General features: G+C 41.4%; 1 protein-coding gene across 3 annotated transcripts in view; it reads left to right on the forward strand.

Annotated features, from left to right (window-relative positions):
- Nucleotides 1–18,480, forward strand: part of EPS8L2 (EPS8 signaling adaptor L2) — a 323,428-nt gene that overhangs the window by 258,405 nt on the left and 46,543 nt on the right. For all 3 annotated transcript variants that reach the window (XM_069223096.1, XM_069223097.1, XM_069223098.1), the window contains 6 exons: nt 5,075–5,236; nt 12,000–12,146; nt 15,111–15,190; nt 15,473–15,615; nt 16,924–17,003; nt 17,249–17,375. In XM_069223096.1, the coding sequence (XP_069079197.1) occupies nt 5,075–5,236; nt 12,000–12,146; nt 15,111–15,190; nt 15,473–15,615; nt 16,924–17,003; nt 17,249–17,375 (739 nt within the window). The remainder of the gene's footprint in view (nt 1–5,074; nt 5,237–11,999; nt 12,147–15,110; nt 15,191–15,472; nt 15,616–16,923; nt 17,004–17,248; nt 17,376–18,480) is intronic.

Here is an 18,480-nt window from a genome sequence, read left to right on the forward strand (position 1 = left end):
TTCTTGCTTACAAGGGGCGTGAAGAGATGAACGTGTGTTGTCTAAATGCACTGTTTAAAGTGCAATCAAAGCTTGTCGTTTGAGGGTTTGCAAAAACTACTATCACTTTTACAGTTGTACCTACACATTCTCTATTAGTCTGATTGTACTTCCTAAACAATTTTCTTTATCTTGAGACAGTCTCCCAGTTATGATATCAATATCCATAGCTTCATTGATTAATTGACTGGAACCTGAACCGAAGTGGCCTATCACAATCTGTCATTAATTCACAGTTTAAAGGACACTCAATGCTCACCACAAGTCTTTCACTATACAGGATGTGCCCCAGCGGATATCCAAGGCCTACATTGCCCAGCACATTGTCTCAAATAAATCTAAAAGGTATTCCATACAGGAACCATCCCTTTGCTCTCATCCCTGAATCCCACCCAGTCAAAGAAAGCTTCAGCATTCTGCATTTAAGATGAGTCTGCAGTATGTATTCCTAGCAATGATCACAGAAAAATTGAGTGGAAGTCTCCTTAGCATTCACCGAGGAGAGGATATCCCCGAGGGGAGAATGGTACACACATCTGTATCCTATTTATCAGGCTTCTTGAGTAGGGTCATATGATTATAAGTTTCTGTTTTCTAGTAGAAAATGTCAGTAAGATAATAAGAGAGAGAGAAACAGTGCAAGTAGCCTTTAAATGTATCTAAACAGAAGTTGAACAGTGTTACTGTAAACACAGCATTGTTGAAAGTCACGCTGCAGTTGCCAAGAAAGGTGCGTTTCCAGCTTTAAATCGAGAATTTGAGGGATACAGTTCGACAAAGTTGGATGTGACAGGCTATACATTAAGACTTTAGCATAACTTTAGATTTGTCAGCTTTTCTACAGGGCTTCCTGCCCATATGTCCATAAATAAATTGGTAGTCACATTTCAAAATCATGTTCAAAGTAGAGGTATAGAAAGTACATAATTTTTTGTGAAACTCCATGACAGTCTAGCGAAGTTAAGCTTTCAGAATCAAATGCCATTTGAAATGTGGTTTGCTGCAACCTTGGGTGGCTTTTTTATGCAATCTCACCCCTTGTGCAAAAAAACCTCATAGAAGAAGACTGGTTCAAGCAGGAAACATTGGCAAGTCAATTTCTACACAAACTAGTCTCCTTTTGGCAAAATGTATGCAAAAGTACATAAGGCAAACTTTTGTTGGGAATTTGTGAATTTTGCTAGCATAATTAATTTTTCCACAGTCCTAGTTCCTAGTTGTAGTATGCAAGGCAGCCACTTAGGGCCAGATCAAAGCATTTTGGATTCACAAACGGTGCGAATTCCCGTTTGCAAATGCAAAAAGCCCTTTCAGAATGTATCAAAGGCATTCTGAATGGAATTTTAAGGAATCGCTAGAATAGCGATTCCTTAAAATTGCGACCCTGTTTAGAGAGTTGCAAATTGCGACTCTCGAAATAAGAAATCGCAAATAAGGAATCCTTATTTGTGATTTCTAAAGCACATGTATGAAGCAATTCCTTCATGCGAATTGGGCATTAAGGAATCACTATTACCACCAAGTTGAACTTGGTGGTAACCATGTGCAAATTTTAAAAATGCATTTAAAATGCATTTTTTAAATTTACATGTAAAGCACACATGCCCCTTTAGCATGTGTGAACCTTACATGTTGTTAAAAAACAGCACCCTGGACTTTGCATTTCCCAAAATTGCAAATTCCAGTTAGGAATTCGCAATTTGGGACATGCAAAATATTCACAAATATGGGCCGACAGGCCCTTAGATGCGAATGGGGGCCGGTATCGCAATTTGCGATTCGGTAATAGCATTTGCAATTTTTAAGAAATCGCTATTACCGAATCACAAATATGATACATTGCATTTTGCGAATCAGAAATAGCGATCTATAAAAAATTGCTATTTCCGATTCACAAAAGGCTTTTTTCATACATCTGGCCCTTAGTCGGCACTTCATGCCTCCAGCACAGACAGCTGCATGGACACTAACTTACCAACAGGCACGTAGGTCCTTCCTTAGAATGAGGGACACCTGGGACCAGTGTAAACCTCAGACCTGGAAGCCTGTCTGCCTCAGGGTAGCCAGTTCACAGTGACTGTCAATCGGTATTTTTTGGCGTGGAGCGGCTGTCACTGAGTTTCCCAGCTCGTATATACACATGGCAGAAATGGGCAGGGAAAGTGCAGAGAGAGACAAACATTCAGGCCCATATTTATACTTTTTTAGCGCCGCATTTGCGTCCTTTTTTGACGCAAAAACGGCGAAAACTTACAAAATATAATTGTATTTTGTATGTTTGCGCCGCTTTTTCGTCAAAAAGCGGCGCAAATGCGGCGCTAAAAAAGTATAAATTTGGGCCCCAGGGAGAATATATCGGCACTTTGAGGCCATGCGTTGTCTAAACATAAAGGTTTGCCAAGCAGGTGCTTTAAAGCTGTGCTGTTAAAGCGATCTGGCGCGTCCCTTCTTAGAAGAAATATAGATAGTTCTACCTGGGAATCGGTAAATAGGCCCGCAACTGGCACACCGTCCGTCCGGTCCGCTTGAGTCTAAATAACCTCCTTGGCTGTTTTAGGGTCATGCTGTCAACCCTTACTTTCTCCCTTTTGTCGATCACACCTTGCCCCACATTGGCTATGTTGTGCTAAGCATCATAAATGTTAGTCAACGTTATACTAACCATGTCCTCATCGTTATTAAACTCCATCCCCCATCAGTGAGCCATTCGCCCCCTTTATTCTGAACTGCTGTAATGGTCAGTGCCAGTAAATGATCAGAGAGGAGGTGGGTCCAAGTGACGTGTTTGGACAGTCACGTAGTCAGAGAAGGGCTCATTTAGCTTGCTTTTCTGATTTATTGACATGGTGGCCCAAATCACACGATTTGAAAATGACGGGTGGCGGAATTCAGTTGATTTACTGCTCTGATTTTCAATGCTAGCAACAGTTTTACAATAGTGTTTAAATTAGCCGTTTGCCGTTTTGAAATTTCCATAAACGACGGTTTTAAGGCATTTTTAAATGAAAATGTGAGGGTGTTTTCTAGCGTTGTTTGAAGCGCTTTCATTGTTCTGTTCGATTCCTGTATTATTTGAGCTGTACTCTTTGTTTTATTTTTTCGGTATCGTTTAATGTAGTTTTACATATTGTTTAAAATGGAAGTTTTACTCTGAGGCACTTTCCTAGATTATTTGTCCGTTTTGCTGCACAGATTAGGGCTGTTCTGTGCAAGGCAATTTTGCTTCAATTTATGTCGCTTTACCTTACCGTAAATTGCATTAAAGTAGTTTAACTATATTGTTCGAGTCAATTTCCCTTTACACCTTTAAATTCTTTTCTTCAAAAGTATGATCAGGTTTTCCGTATTGTTTCATCACGTTTTTAGGTTGAGTCTAGAGTTTTAGGTCGAGCATGCGCTCTCTGGAAGACCTGTTGGATGGAGTATAGGCATTTGCTCCCGCATGCTGCTACCTGCCACTTACAATAGGTTGAAGGCAGTGTCGCTCTTAGTGTGCTGCCTCCTAATTGTTTTGGTAGCCGATACGTCACTTCCTGTACCTTGCTGAAGAGGACCGGCCAATTACGGTTTAATTACGACTGGAATGTTTTTCTGTTGCTTGTACAGACCATTTTTCTTTGTTTCCTGCCTCCCATGTTTGTCAGTAAACACTCGTGTTCACGCCAGTGGTTCGTTCTCAACGTTTGCCCATCACTTGGTCCTTACTTTACAAAATCAGTAGTTGTGTCGTAGGTGTGTTTTGTACCTTTTCTGTTGCTTTCTATAGCATAAAATTGACCAAGGAATGAATCCTCAACAGGGCTCTCCTGGCACAGCGGGAGAGTTGATACTACAATATTCACTGCACTCGGGGAAACTCACCCCATAATGCTTTGCAGGTATTTCTTTTACAACACATTTTTGCCCATAACACAACCTGTGGTGGTCTTAGGGCAAAGGGACCACCACCAAAACATTCAAAACACTGTGCTCTTTCTGTTCAGGCAATCTTGTGGGTCACACTAGGAGAGAGGGAGCTTAAAAACCTTTTCCACCATTCAATGCATATTTAAATTCTCACTTAGCTGAAACTTTAGTTTTTACAGCTGAGAGAAGTTTGTGTTATAAGGGCCTTGTTTATAATAATATTCTGACAGCCCTGCTCAGCCTGCAAATGTGCAATGAGCTTTGCTGTCTAAGGGCTGAAGAATGATAATTGTTCCAAGGCAGTACTGACTTAGTTGGCTCGACAGGGACATCTATCCACAACCAGTGGTACTGCTCCTTCTGCTGTTGACTCTACAGGGACATCTAGCCATAACCAGTGGTTCTGCACCTTCTGCTGTTGACTCTACTAGAACATCTGGCCACAACCAGTGGTACTGCACCTTCTGCTGTTCATTCTACAGGAACATTTAGCAATGACCTGCAGCACTGCACCCTTGTGCCACTGACTCCACAGTTAAATAATTTTTAAGTGGCCTGCTAGGCCTGAAAATGTGTAATACACTATGCCCTCAAGAGGCTGAATATATGTTTACATGACCATATTTCTTCCAAATGCTATTTTTACTGTGGTGTTCTGTAGGGGCTGTTCAGACCATTACAGTCTAATGCCAATTGTATGGAGGAATGCACAAACAGAGTTTAATTCTGATAAAGGTTTAATGTTCTGCATGGCTAAATAGTTATAAGGTCCCAAATGCGAGGTTGTCATTATCGTTTACAACGCCAATAGCTCTAACTCTTGCTAATGCAAGACCTATTGCATTGCAAATGCTTGTTTATATTGTGATAGATTTCTTCCTATGTTTGACATACCTTTTGTAATTGTTTTGGGCCTAGTTTTCCTTTATTATTTGAACACCTTTTCATGTGCTGTTAGAATTTGTTTCCCTGTTCGTTATGACTCTTGGTCCGTGCACTGTGCATATGTTTTATTGTGGGTTTGATTTGTTTTCCTCTACTCTTTGGAAACCAGTCCTGCATTGTATGAGCCTGTTTTTATGTACATTCTTAAGGCATACCTGTAATGCTTTAATCTATTTTTCTGCAGCACTTAGCAACATTTGTGATGGATAAGAGTGAGGCCATTGTGACAGTGGACGATGCTATAAAAAAGCTGATCCAGCTGGAGTCGAAGGAGAAAATCTGGACCCAGGAGATGTTACTGCAGGTGAACGACAAGTCCCTGCGGCTTCTGGACTGCGGAACAGAGGTAAGCACCTTTATCACTTTAGAACTGGGGTCAGTGCAGAGCTTTAATGGGCAGGCACTGTCAAACATTCTCCCTTAATTTTTATAAGAGAGTACCCACTCTTCTCAGCAGGAGTGCAATCGATTTAATGAGCGAATACTGGCACTACTTAGTTGCGAACATAATGTGGTGCTGGCTCCTATATATTTCCAATTCAAGTACTGGAATACTGATCTGACCAACTGGCTTAAGTCTTCTGTTATGACCTGTCTGTGCCAGGAATGATCTATATCTCTCACTGTAAATTGTCAATTTGTGCATGGAGTACATTCATTGCAGAGGGACCTCTTGATCATGCAAATGCAGCAGTTGTTTTCAGGTCCCCCTCCCCTTAAATGTAATATGTCCTGGGGTTGCCAGAGCATATTGATGCCTGAGGAGGGGGCCACATGCCCCCTTCCCCTTTCTATTAATATCTGCTGGGGTCCCCGGGGCCTTCCAGAGGCTTGGGGATAATGTTTTGCACTGTTTTTCAACACACTTTGGGGGGGTGTAGTAGTGCGGGAGTCCGCACTTTTTAAAATTTTGCTGCAGTTTAGTTAAAAACAAACGGGATTGGTCACAGGCCTATCCCTCCACTGTCCCCTTATGTCTTTTTCAAACATTTTTTGTAGAACTCGGGACTGAGTTCTAAAATGGCTGCTGGCACATCCTTGTTGATGTGGTGGCCACCCATCAGATCTCAGCATGAGATCTGTCAGGTTTGTGGATCCTCCATAGTGTGAAATTTACAAACTTTTAGAGCCTTATATACTCAAATCATCTGAACAGATTTACACCAAATCACAAAAATCACTCTTTCTGGACCACGATCTAGCCGTCTGCTAAATTTGGTGTAAATCCATTCAGGCGTTTGTGTTATAGCTGTGTCTAAAGTTCCTATGGAGAAATGAACGAGGAAAACATGTTTTGGGATCCCCCACCTTTTTAATGGCCCCCGCTTACAGAACCCTTCAAATCTTTCCAGGATGGAGCTGAGGTAGAAGATTTTTTTTTTTTTAAAGGTTCATGGAGATCAAATGGTGCCAAAGTTATAGGCAATCCAATAAGTGCTTTTCCCATGGAAACACAATCCTAACTATATCTACCCCTATATAATATCTATATATATGCACAGCAAGTACAGCTGCTCGCGACTGCGAGGCTCCAGCCTCTCGTCTGTGATACCAGATTGAGTATTCGCAGCAGCGGACCTCTGCCAGCGACGCTCTCCTTGCACCCTGTGAACTCCTTCCCACAAATGGGACTCTTGGCTCAACTTTTGAGAAGGTAAAAACCTCAGCTGGACTTACCTGGGACTGTACCCGACCCACGCTCCATCATAGTTGTCCTGAACTTTTGGATTTAACCAAGTCTAGCTCAACCAGATATCCCCAGTTGGCGCTTTATGCTTTTAAGCACTTTATTGCATTGTAATTGGATTTTTGTCAATAGGGCCTTGTTTTACTCATATAATTAAGCTTTATTTTTCTAACAATGTGCGGTGTCTTTTTGTGTGGTGTTTTAACTATTTTACTGTTTGAAGTATTGCATAAATACTTCACATTTTACCTCTTAAGTTAAGCCTGAGGGCTCTGTGCCAAGCTACCAGAGGGTCAGCACAAGTTAATTTATGGTGTGTATCTGGCGTATCCAGACTATAATTGTGGTTTCTGCTTTGACAGGGTGCATACCTCTGCCAACCAGAAGCGCAGTTTCTAACACTGTATTTTCATTTCATACCAAAAGCACATTTTTATTTTCCACAGAAAGCAAACCTTGTTTTCTTTCAATGCAGCAGTCTTTTAAACATTTTGGCAGGGCTTGTGTGTATGTTTTTTATAGTAATAACACTGCAAAGTCTCATGGAGATTTCTAGAGGCTTTATTGAAGGCAGGATCTTGACATGTTTCCCAGAGGCCAGCTGGTATACACTGATTAAGGAACGTCCGGAGTTCATGCCATAACATTCTATCAGCTGACATTCTGAGTCAGCTTAAAGCTACAACACATCTCCATGTCTCTATATACTACAGGTACATATTACACAAATATTAAATCTATCACAAAAGCTATACTTAAAACATACACACATTCACCCGCGCATGCATACATTCATTCACACTCACACCAACACTCACGAACATACATCCAGGCACACAAGACACAACATGCACGTACACACACACCCACTCATGCACACACATTACACACGCATGCACACACAGTCACACACTCCCCCACAAACGCACACAACACCACCCACCCCCCCTCTCCTGTCAGATAACCCGACTTACCTGCGTGCAGGGGGTCCTCCGGCAGCAGACGGGACGCGGCGCTGCTGCCAGCAGCAGCGTCCGCCAGCAAAACACCCCCAGGCCGTATCATGGAACATGATACGGTAGGCGGTGTTTTGCTGGCGTGGCGTGGCGTGGCGCTGGCTGCTTACCGCCATTGCTGCCATGACCGTCTCCGGAATTCCGCCAGCCTTCTGGCGGAATTCCTGCTACGGTCATAATTCCATGGATGGTCGGTAGCCACGGCGACAGTATGGTAGGCGGCATTTGCCACCAATGTCATAATGAGGCCCTTAGTCTTGAGCAAATTCCTTTCTCGGCCTTCAACTGCGACATATGATCAACAGACTTGACCAGTAGCCCAATCTTGTAGCCAACATGGCACCATGTTAAATCCACCATTTCTACCTTTTATCTTAAAAAAGGGAGAAACACCAGTTGAAATATTTGCTGTAGTACAAAATGCCCAAACCATCTCCCTGACAACATTGTCAACTTTCAAACCACTCATGACAGCCAATTCTAGGGTTCTCTTGACCAATCTGTTTGCCCTTTCCACCTGGCCTTGCCAGCAAACAATTACCCCTTTTGAAACTCTCCCAAATTATTACATTGCACCTTTCATTACTTCATTCTTATCCATGGCTGAAACCCAAACTTTTAAAGAAATAACACTGTACATTCCTTCTTTTGCATCATCAACACACATTACAACCAGTTCTTCAGATTCAAATTCCTTCACTGCTTCGCTCTCATTGGGAAGTCTTCACAGACAATCCGCCACAGATTTTTGCCAGCATAGGATGTACTCCAAAGTGTACATGAAGCACCACAATTTAGCAGAAAACGTGGCCAATCTGACAGAGCTTATATCTGAACATTCAGGTGACACAATCTTAACCAGGGGCATGTAATATGTTCTTAAGATGATTTCCATTCCCCGTACAAATTTCTTAAAATTGTCCACACTCAGGCAGCTGCCAGTGCTTCTTTCTCAAAAACAGAATATTTCCTTTTTGAGCTATTTAAAGCACAGGATGCAAAGGCAACTGTTAACCCTGTTCCCATTTTTCTGTGACAAGACTGCACCAATCCAGATGCACTCGCATCCACAGTGGATTTATTATTTATGGTAAATGACGTGAGTATACCAGCATTGGCAATGGCATGTCTGACATCTTCAAAAGTCTTTTGTTGGGCCTCCTACCTCATAAATGTTACACCTTTTCTCAATAAAATTCATAAATTCCCAGCCTTACCAGAAAACCTTTCAACAAATGTAGCATAATATTCAACCATCCCCAGGAAGGACCTGAGTTGGTCTTTATCAGTAGGTATACTAGCAGTAACTATTGCGCTAGCTAGAATTTCCTTTGGTCTTACTCCCTCCCCTGAAATGGTATATCCCAGGTACTCACCTTTGTTTTCAATAAAGTGACATTTCTCTTTATGCAGTTTAATTTCAGAAATTACCAACTTACATAGGAGTTCTCCCAGCACCTGATTATGTTTATAGAGGAGTTACCAAACACTAATATGTCATCTTCAAAGAAGTCCATATTTCGTGTGTCTGTCTGAATCCCAGACATCATGCGCTTAAAAACAGTAGCAGCTGATACCAATCCAAAGGGAATTATTTTCAACTGAAATTCCTTCAGGTTTTATAAATGCCATTAAAGCTTTGGACTCGGAATTAAATTGGATTTGGTGATGGACACTTTTCAGGAAGAGTTTAGAAAAGTACCTTCCACCTTTCATACACTGTGCCCTCAACTGTGCGGTCTCAGAATATTTTTTCCGCCCACATATACCCTATGACATCAATGGAACTTCCTTGATATCCACGTGGATTTATGTCCTTTGGGAGAAGATCAATGTTCAGTCAAGTATTGACAAGCATGTCTTTAGGAATGATTGTGTATAAGAAACCGGATCAACAGCTTTTCCCTCTAGCAAAAATCTTTCTTTAGGTCTGACCATATGACAAGTGTCTCCTTCTGCTGTATCCACACTTAAGATTTTTGTTGTGTGATCCTTTTGGTCAAAATCTACCAAATCTTGCTTCTCTCGCTACAACAAACACGGGCAAAATAGCCTCTTTTGCCACACTTCAAACAATCCTTTCCAATTGCTGGGCAGTTATTGGACTCCTGTCCACGGTATAAAATGCCAACCTGAGATAGTTCCAGAGTACCTTTTTTCCTGTCATGCATTGCTGTCTTCTCCACCCTTTGCTGTCTGACTAGTTTCCTTTGGTCCATGGAGGATGCTTCTTCCCAACTGCATTTATTTCAATATTTCTTTCCTGTTGGACATCCTCCGCTAGTGCCACTTCCTGAAATTTCATCGCACCCAAGCACTGCATCTCCTTCGTGCACCATTCTGACTCTTCAATGACCCTTGCTATTGTGATTACCTCTTTGAGAGAAGGATTACTAGCTGCCACAGCCATTCTTGTACTTTTCTACAGGCACACTGTACTATAAGTCGATCTTTGATTCATTCTTCTGTCATTGGGCTGAATTGACATTTTGTTGTCAATTCACAAAGTCTTGCCACAAATTCATCTATAGTTTCTCCTAATCTCTGTGGTGCAGTATAGAATTTCTGCCTTGTCATGAGAATATTAGTAGTTTTAGCAAATCTGTTTTCTGATCTCATTTTTACTTCCTTGAATATATTTTCTGTTACCACCCCTTTTGTGTCCTGCACTTGTGGTAAAAATCTGAAAATGTGTGGTCCTTCTTTGCCTGAAGCACTTAACAGAAGTGCTTTTTTCTGACCTGTAATAAAATCCAGGTCGTCCATTTCTTCTAAATAGTAGTGGAACATATCAATCGACTTTTCCCAGTCTATATTGGGAGCGATGAAGGTAGGTAGTATAAGTGTTCCTTGTGAGGAGGTCATTGGTAAGTTTTTGACAGACTGAGGTAGAAATTGAACAAAGTATTATTTTCTCTTCCTTTGTAGATTTGTAAGATTGTAGATTGTAACTAACTTAACCTGGCTGAAGCATTCTGTATACTTTAACATATTTTTGTGTGAGGTTGAAATATTGCTGGAAGTGCAGTTTTTAAGGAAGCCGCTGTAATTGGTGGGTTCTTGTAGCACTATTGGAGCCTTCTTCAGCTCATCTAGTCACAGCAAATTGTCGCCAAATGTGTAGTATTAGGACTGTGGAGTCCCATGGAGATGTCTTAAGCCTTTATTGAAGGCAGGTTCCCCACCAGCTTCGGAGAATGATTCAAGGAACCACCGGAGTTCATGCCATAACATTCTATCATCTGACATTCTGAGTCAACTTAAAGTTACAACATTTTTCGTATCTGACTTCCTCGTTGTTCTTTGTCCTTTGTATCTCTCCTATTAAATTTCCAGTGCTGTTGTGAAATTCTCTGCTCTTTGCTAGAATATGCCCCTTTTTGGATACACTGCAGAGACAGGTTTGCCTAGAATTATTTGATACATTTGGGACTATGTTGTTTCAAGTAAAATCTCATTTAAAATTGGGGACAGGAATGAAATATGAAAACATCCTCATTGGCATCCCAGGCTACTCACCCCTCAAGACCAACAAGTGACTTGTTCAGCAAAGATCCCGTGTGAGGCAGGGATTGCGGCAAGGCCATCATCTGCTGCGATTCTCAACAGGCATTACTTTACCCCTGACTGGTTTTGTCCAACTCTAACTTCTCATGTTTGACACAAATCAATGACGCTAGAGATGTTGAGAAAAAAAACGAAGAAATTGGAAAATTATGTTATTGTAACTTTCATACATTTCCCGTAAATTTATGTGACTTTTTTGAGGAAAATAATATTTTCCAGTGTTGTTTCAAACTAAGTACTTGTTAAAATAGTGAAGCGTTCATTCAGCAGGATTAAATGAATTCTAAATAACTTTGACAATATTTTAATTAACAAAGCAACTGTTTTGTTAAAAAACGGATACGCTTTCATACTTTTTAAAGGTTGTGTCTTCTTATCAAAACATTGGAAATGTTGCTTCAGTTTTATGTGGTTGCATTGTTTCTGAAACGTTATGATGAACTTCATATGTTTGTCTTCTTTACTGCAAGACATAGAGATTGTATATAAATGTCAATACAGTAGAAATGGTATGTTTATCATTTGTTTGCTGAACATAAATGACCGCTAATTGGATTTCTGCTGAAGAGTATATGCCAAACATGAATTCATGATACACTCTCAAAGAAATAATGAGCCAAAATGTTTTATTTCCAGAGAGTGCTGCCTGCAGAAAAAAATTAATACCTATATCCCTTGAGTGAAAATATACCATCCTACCCATAGGGTGTCTTTTTCACCTTAAGACTTGTGAAAGCGGCACAGCCCTTTGTGAGTACGGAGTAGATAGTTCCCAGATACAAAATACTCGTGGCATGTATACAACCTCCTTTTCTGCGTCATGTTCTTGTTTCCGGCAGGAGGAGCTGGAGAACTTCCCGCTGTCCACGGTGCAACACTGCCAAACTGTCCTCAACCAGATGCGTTACTCCTCCATCCTTCTGCTGGTGTGCCAGGAATCGGAGCAGAACAAGCCTGACATCCACTTCTTCAACTGCGACGTCGAGGTGAGGGCCCAACCCACCTCATCAGAGGCACCCCGGGGTCAAAGGGGGAATGTCTACATTTACCAGTAGATGATCACAGAATAACAGAATTGCAACACATACTCTTTGACCTCCTTGAGTCAAGGAAATAAATATGTACCACTTTATCATAAGTGCAAAGCAATGTATAACTGAGAACTGCACAAAGGTAATAAAAGAAAGGCAAGAAGGGTCAGACTGGAGAGCATTGAAGTTGTAGTTATAACTCTCAGCGATCTTTGATGATGCTCCTGCCATTAGTTACTGTGGTGCAGAATGGTTGGTCATTAGTCCCTTGTTTTTTGCAGCGTAAGTATAGAACACCTAAGTATGGAACTCTTGCCAAGTCTGTGCTCCTTGAAGGTGCAGAGACTTGTCACATATGTGGAGGCAAGGACAACCAAAGGGGTCAGCCTTTCACATCTGCATTTATTTTCATATTAACAGATTTGTATAGCGCTTTATTATCGCTAGAATGGCACTAGTATGGCCTTGTGTTATTTTTGTTTATTTCTAGTCAGTAGCTTACAATGCACAACCTAACTGCTCCTCGTTGTTTTCGAGAGAGGCAACAGATTCAAACAAATGCAGAGAGACAGGTTAGTTTCTCGTTATTGTGAATGTAAAGGAGCCCTGGGTTCCAGGGTACAGAGATGCTCAATACAATACAATAAAATACCATAAAATACAATACAGTACAACGTCACACGTCTAGGAGCTGCCATTTTTGGACAGACATATATAACACTAGCTTTCAATGCTGAACCCTATGCAAACATATGCATCACGTTTTATGGTGCATGTGTACTCGTAGCCCTGTGAGGAAGAACACAGCACAAACTGTAGCAGGAGTCATGGGTGGATTTTATTCCCCTGTGAAGGGTAAGAGTCTGGGGGCTATTTCGGACCTCCAAGTGGCGGGAGTTCTCGAGGCAGAGGCAGTCCTAGAGAAGTATTTTTCCAGTCAGCTCTTTATTTTTGGGGCCAATTGAGAGCTTGGCTATTCAGACCACAGATAGCAAGAGGGCCAGCAGAGCTGAACCGTATTGTTGATGTATGTGGCCTCAGAGTCTTGTAGACACTTTCATATATGGCATGGAACTTTAATACCTGTACAAGGAGGCTCCTCTTACAGGAGAGGAAAACTAATCAGAACATCTCAGGGCAAGTGTAAGAGGAGGGGGTGTCTGATTTTTTAGTGATCCTAAAATTGGGGAACCTACTCTTTTTCCTTTGGGTGACTGGTTCACATCTTACTACTTTCAATGGTGGTTAAAAACAGGTGCCTGGTGGTCTGCACTTCGACCTGTTTTCAAGGACACAGCATCCGAACTTCATTTGGTGGCGTGCTTTATTATCCCTTGAACAGTGTACCATGATTTACAAAGGTTACCACATTCTTATTCCTCTCACAATCATTTAACAATCCACGACCCTTCAGTGCTGTGAGATGATTTAAGTGTGGCATACTGGTGCCTACAAATGATTATCATTTCCTAACAGCGTCCTTACTAGGTGGTTGCATGCCTCACTAACACAACCACATTCACAGTTCTTACTACTTCCACTCCTTATAGACAGTCATAGCACAGAGGCTAGTGATTATTGTCTGCTAGGGTGTGGTTCTAACTTGCAGCGTAATGCCTGCTGCTTATCAGTGTGTGAGAAGATTGCCCTTTGTGGAGAACTACAGTTTTGGTGGTTCCATTCTGGCACATTTTCAAAGAGGGAAATTCCAACTAAAACCAGTCTTTCTGTTTTTGCTGACTGTATTATTAAGAAAATAACTGAAATTATTTTTCTAACTTATTGAAAAGTAAGCATCACACACCCAGATGCTTACAAGAGGATATGTGGTGTACTAGTGAGGTAAATCATGATGTTAATGTGCCTATTCTCTGGTACAGAATTTAGCAGGGCAACTCAACATTTATGTGTTTACTTATTTACTTATTTAGTTGTTTTGTTGACTGCTGGCTTGTGTCGGGAGCTAATTCATAACACAGTTGAGGGTGGGCAGAAGTGTGTGGATAAACTTCCTCCTTCCTCAGCAGAAAGGGGTTACATGGCCTATATATATATATATATATATATATATATATATATATATATATATATATATATATATATATATATAAACATAATTCACATATGGGTGACATATATGGTTACTCAGTTAATGTATTTCATATGTGATTGAAGCTTATAACTAGGCGCCCTATCCCTTCGGAAGGGGCACATTTGAGAGCTTTGTGCAAGGATGAGTAGGTCCTTGGAATAGGCATGCTCTCAGTTATTCATTTGAATACAGCCAGGTTGGGATTGCTTTTGAGTTCTAGACACAATGCATTCCTGAGTTGGGTGCCCAACGCCCGGATACATATCTTTCCGTGTTTCTTGCGATTGTATCTAGGTTGAACAATGCTTTTTGCTAAACCTCAGGTAGGGTCATGGGTCGGCGTATATGGCTGAAAAAGGGCCTGGACATATTTCTAGCTGTGACTCTTTCGTGGCTTGAAGCCCATTTTGAGAAGTTCAACGTTTTTTTAAATGAGTACTTATTGGGTCATACGCATCCTCTTTCATTCGAGAGAAAGCACTGAGAAGCCCTGAAAAGTGCTGTGCTCAACAGGATTATCAAGTTTTTGTTACTTCAGCTTTCAGGCGCAAAACTGTGCACCAGTATGTGGTATTTGTATAGTTCAAACCTAGCCAAAAAGGTAAAAGAGAAGTGAACGGGTCAAACTAAGCATATAGTCAACACCTGATCTAAGAGGGTGTTGGTTATTAGATTGCTTTTGCATAGTGATGTAGTGTTTGTTAAAGAGTGTTCAACTCTTTCCTAAATTGGGGGTTTCTGATGGATAGTGGGATATTGTTCCAGATCTTGGGTGCACAGACTGAAAAGGCCTGCAGCTGTTAACATCTCTCTGTTTCACTCATCAGGCAGAGATGATCCATGCAGACATTGAGAGTGCCCTGGCAGATAAGAAGCACGGAAAGAAAATGCGCCCACAGACTTTGAAGTAAGTTTTGTCTTTCTTTGGTGTTTGAAGCGCCATACAATTTTATTTCATGGCCTTTCCTCTGCAGAGTAAAATTGGGGATTTTTTAGCTCTCTAGATAATGTTCGGGAATGTACAAAACATTTTTATAATGATTAATGAGAATTGCATGTAGCAGTGGGAGCCTTCTTGTCCCCGGTTAGTAATTATGGAAAGGGTGCGGATGTCTGACTTCAAAGCTCTACAGAAAAGGTTCCTGTAGGCTTTTTTTGTAGCTGACTGTCAATTGATGTTTCCCAACAGAGTAAATCAAGAGAAGATCAAGACTCAAAGAGAAACCATCATTCCACCTCAAGGACCTGGGCCCACTGCCCCCAAGCCCACCAGCCGAGGATTCCAAAACAACAAAAATCGTGTCATTCCGCCATCGTCACAAGCGGAAATAGGTACCGAATGACATACACAGTAGATGAGCATTCTTTTCAGGTGGCAGATCTTCTACTAGTATTAATGATAAGAGGATGTTCTCTAGATTCACACACTTGCATGTTCCTGACAATAGGCTGTTGGGATAATCACATGAGTCTCTGAACTCATAGTACACTGAAGTAATTCTGAGATGGCTCCATTAACGTTCGGTGATAAAGGCGTGTGTAGTTATGAAGTCTGTGGTTTCAAAACCTTGCATTTTTTTTTATCTTCTGAAATTTCGTGCAAAACACCTGAAGTTATGTCCAGTGATTTCAGTTTTTAAAAAAGGGGTGTCATTCCAGTTACTCTTCAGTGAAACCGGAATGGTTCCCATTACGACGAGGGCCTGTTTAGGGCATCTGGTGCTGCACGGAAGCAGTTCCCCGTCCTCTGATATCAACCCTGGCTTTTCCTGTAAAGTTCCCCATCAAGACCCCGGAACTGACCTGAGCTCCACCGCACCACACCAGTTCTGTTACTTCAGCACTGCACCACTCAGCTCACCCACCAGTGCTTAATTTGAGCCAGTGTGGCCACCAGCACTCATTTTATGGGACCCGCACTTAATTTTCCTCAACACGCTTTGAATCAGAGCAAGAGAGAGAAAAACACAAATAGGGGAAAGTAGAAGGGAGACGGAAAAACAGCAAATGGAGAAAGCCGGCGTTAAAGAGAACCTGCAAGAGTGAGATACAAACGCAGAGAATGTATGGAGATAATTTTTAAAAGGCAAGAGTTGAAATCAATACTATAAAGCCTTGGTATTCTGCACCCCAACCTTCAATAGAGCCAGTCCCGGTATTCTGAGCAAAACTTTAGGCCCTGGCACTTATTCTGTTGGAAATTAGACACTGCAACCCACATTTTACATTACCTCATTCATATGCCAGACCATGGGCCAGCCCCGTCCAGAGCTCCTGCTACCAGTCTTCCTCATGCTGGTGCTTGCAGGTGGACTACACCTTGGGATAGTTGGGCAAAATTGGGAATTTAGTTAACTTCACAAAGGCCGACAATGCCCAGTTTCACCAGGCTATGGAGTCATAATAAAAATAATTGTCTATCCCTTCTCTACTGCATAAAACACAACACATATTTGCTGCAAAAAAAAATCCATTCTAAAAAATTTACAAACTTTAATGTATCTTATGGGATCCCCAAAGCTCCTTCATCCTGACTCTTACTTTCGCTTCTCATGGGCTCTTTTTGTTGAGTGGAGGAAGGGGTGGTGTCGTGGGGTTGTGGGATAAGTGCTATAATGTAATTTTGTGCATCTTTGACAGAGTTCGACCGACGAAGCTCTGGCTCCCAAGAACCTGAAGAGTCTCGTGAGAGCTTGGCACAGAGGATTGAGAAAGAAACAGTGAGTAAAGTGGTATTGGCCTTGGCATTCAGTGTTCGGTAGTGATGATACAGATTCATGCCCTGGTTAGTTAGGCCTCGAGCCTTTAAGTGACGAGACGCACAGGAGGGGAGAAGGGACAAGCGGGAGGTGCAAGGTAGTGAGGTATATGCTACTACTACTCAGTCTTCCTTTACCAACATGCAAGAGGTCTCTTTTGGTCTTTGTGGCTTTATGTTCTTCTTTCTCCTCCATTGTGTTTGCAGCAAACGCTGAATTGCACCCTGGACGACATTGAGTTCTTCGTGGCGAGGCTTCAGAAAGCTGCAGAGGCCTTCAAGCAGTTAAACCAGAGGAAGAAAGGAAAGAAGAGCAAGAAGAAAGCACCAGCAGGTACCCACACTTCCAGACAATTGAAACCATCTGATGGAAGCACTAATGTTAGTCAACACAAACCTAACCAGTCCCCAAGATGCTGAAACATACAATATTCTCGAAATGCTTACTCCACAGAAATTGAGCAAAACTAAAATCAGAGTTTACTTAGAAACCAAAACCCGAAAAGCAAAGCCCTTAAAAAGCAAAATCTTGAAAGCGGATCAGCGGGATAGGATCACCTATAAATAACCTACAACCCCATATAAAAAACAATTCTACATGAAAAACAGTTATTCTGTGTCAAAAATACGAGCATACTGGTCCCCTCCAGACAACACGTGTAAAAACATTATAGGAAGATGCATTTGATAAAATAATAATAGGGGTTTAATAAAAAAAAATAGAATAAAAAACACAACATTGCGCAAGCTGTTGTATATGTGAAGCATAATAATATATCACAAATAATGTTTTTGCACAAATCACACTGATGGTGTCTGTGCAAAAACTAAAATATGAAATCTGAATAATTTTGTTGGGCATGGTATGACAATACATGTTTCGAAATGTACCGCCTTTTTTTTGGTTTATGTAGTGCAAATGTATATTTTATGCGGTATGTACCGCATAAAATGATGAGACTACCTAATTGTAAGTAGCAGCTGAGGCTATCCTCAACACTGTGAATGAACCATCGACCTTAATTTTTTCTTGTGCAATCAAAGTACATATTAAAAAGTAATTAAGTAAGGTGACACAAAGGTAACATAAATTAATATAGGTGTGACTTTGTTATAACTAAGCTCCCCCCTTTTGAACTAGAGTGTAGCTTAGCCATCCATGCTGTATATGGGCTAACCTCAAGTCTTACCCTCTTTCCTAACACCTTTCTTTTAACAAAATCTGAAACCAATGATCTCTTTTTCAGAGGCCATCTAAACCTCCTTGTCCACCTGCCTGTAGCTAGTCATAAGATCTCACCAGCACTGCTCCCAGACACCATTAGGCAGTTGGCTGCCACGCATGGGCTGCCTCGTTAAACAGGCAGCCTACCAACACCACTGACACCTTTAGTGGAACTGCTGCACGCAGGCAGTAGCGGTGAGAAATTCAGGGCACT

The sequence above is a fragment of the Pleurodeles waltl genome, chromosome 3_1 (assembly GCF_031143425.1).
Source record: "Pleurodeles waltl isolate 20211129_DDA chromosome 3_1, aPleWal1.hap1.20221129, whole genome shotgun sequence".
NCBI lineage: Eukaryota > Metazoa > Chordata > Amphibia > Caudata > Salamandridae > Pleurodeles > Pleurodeles waltl.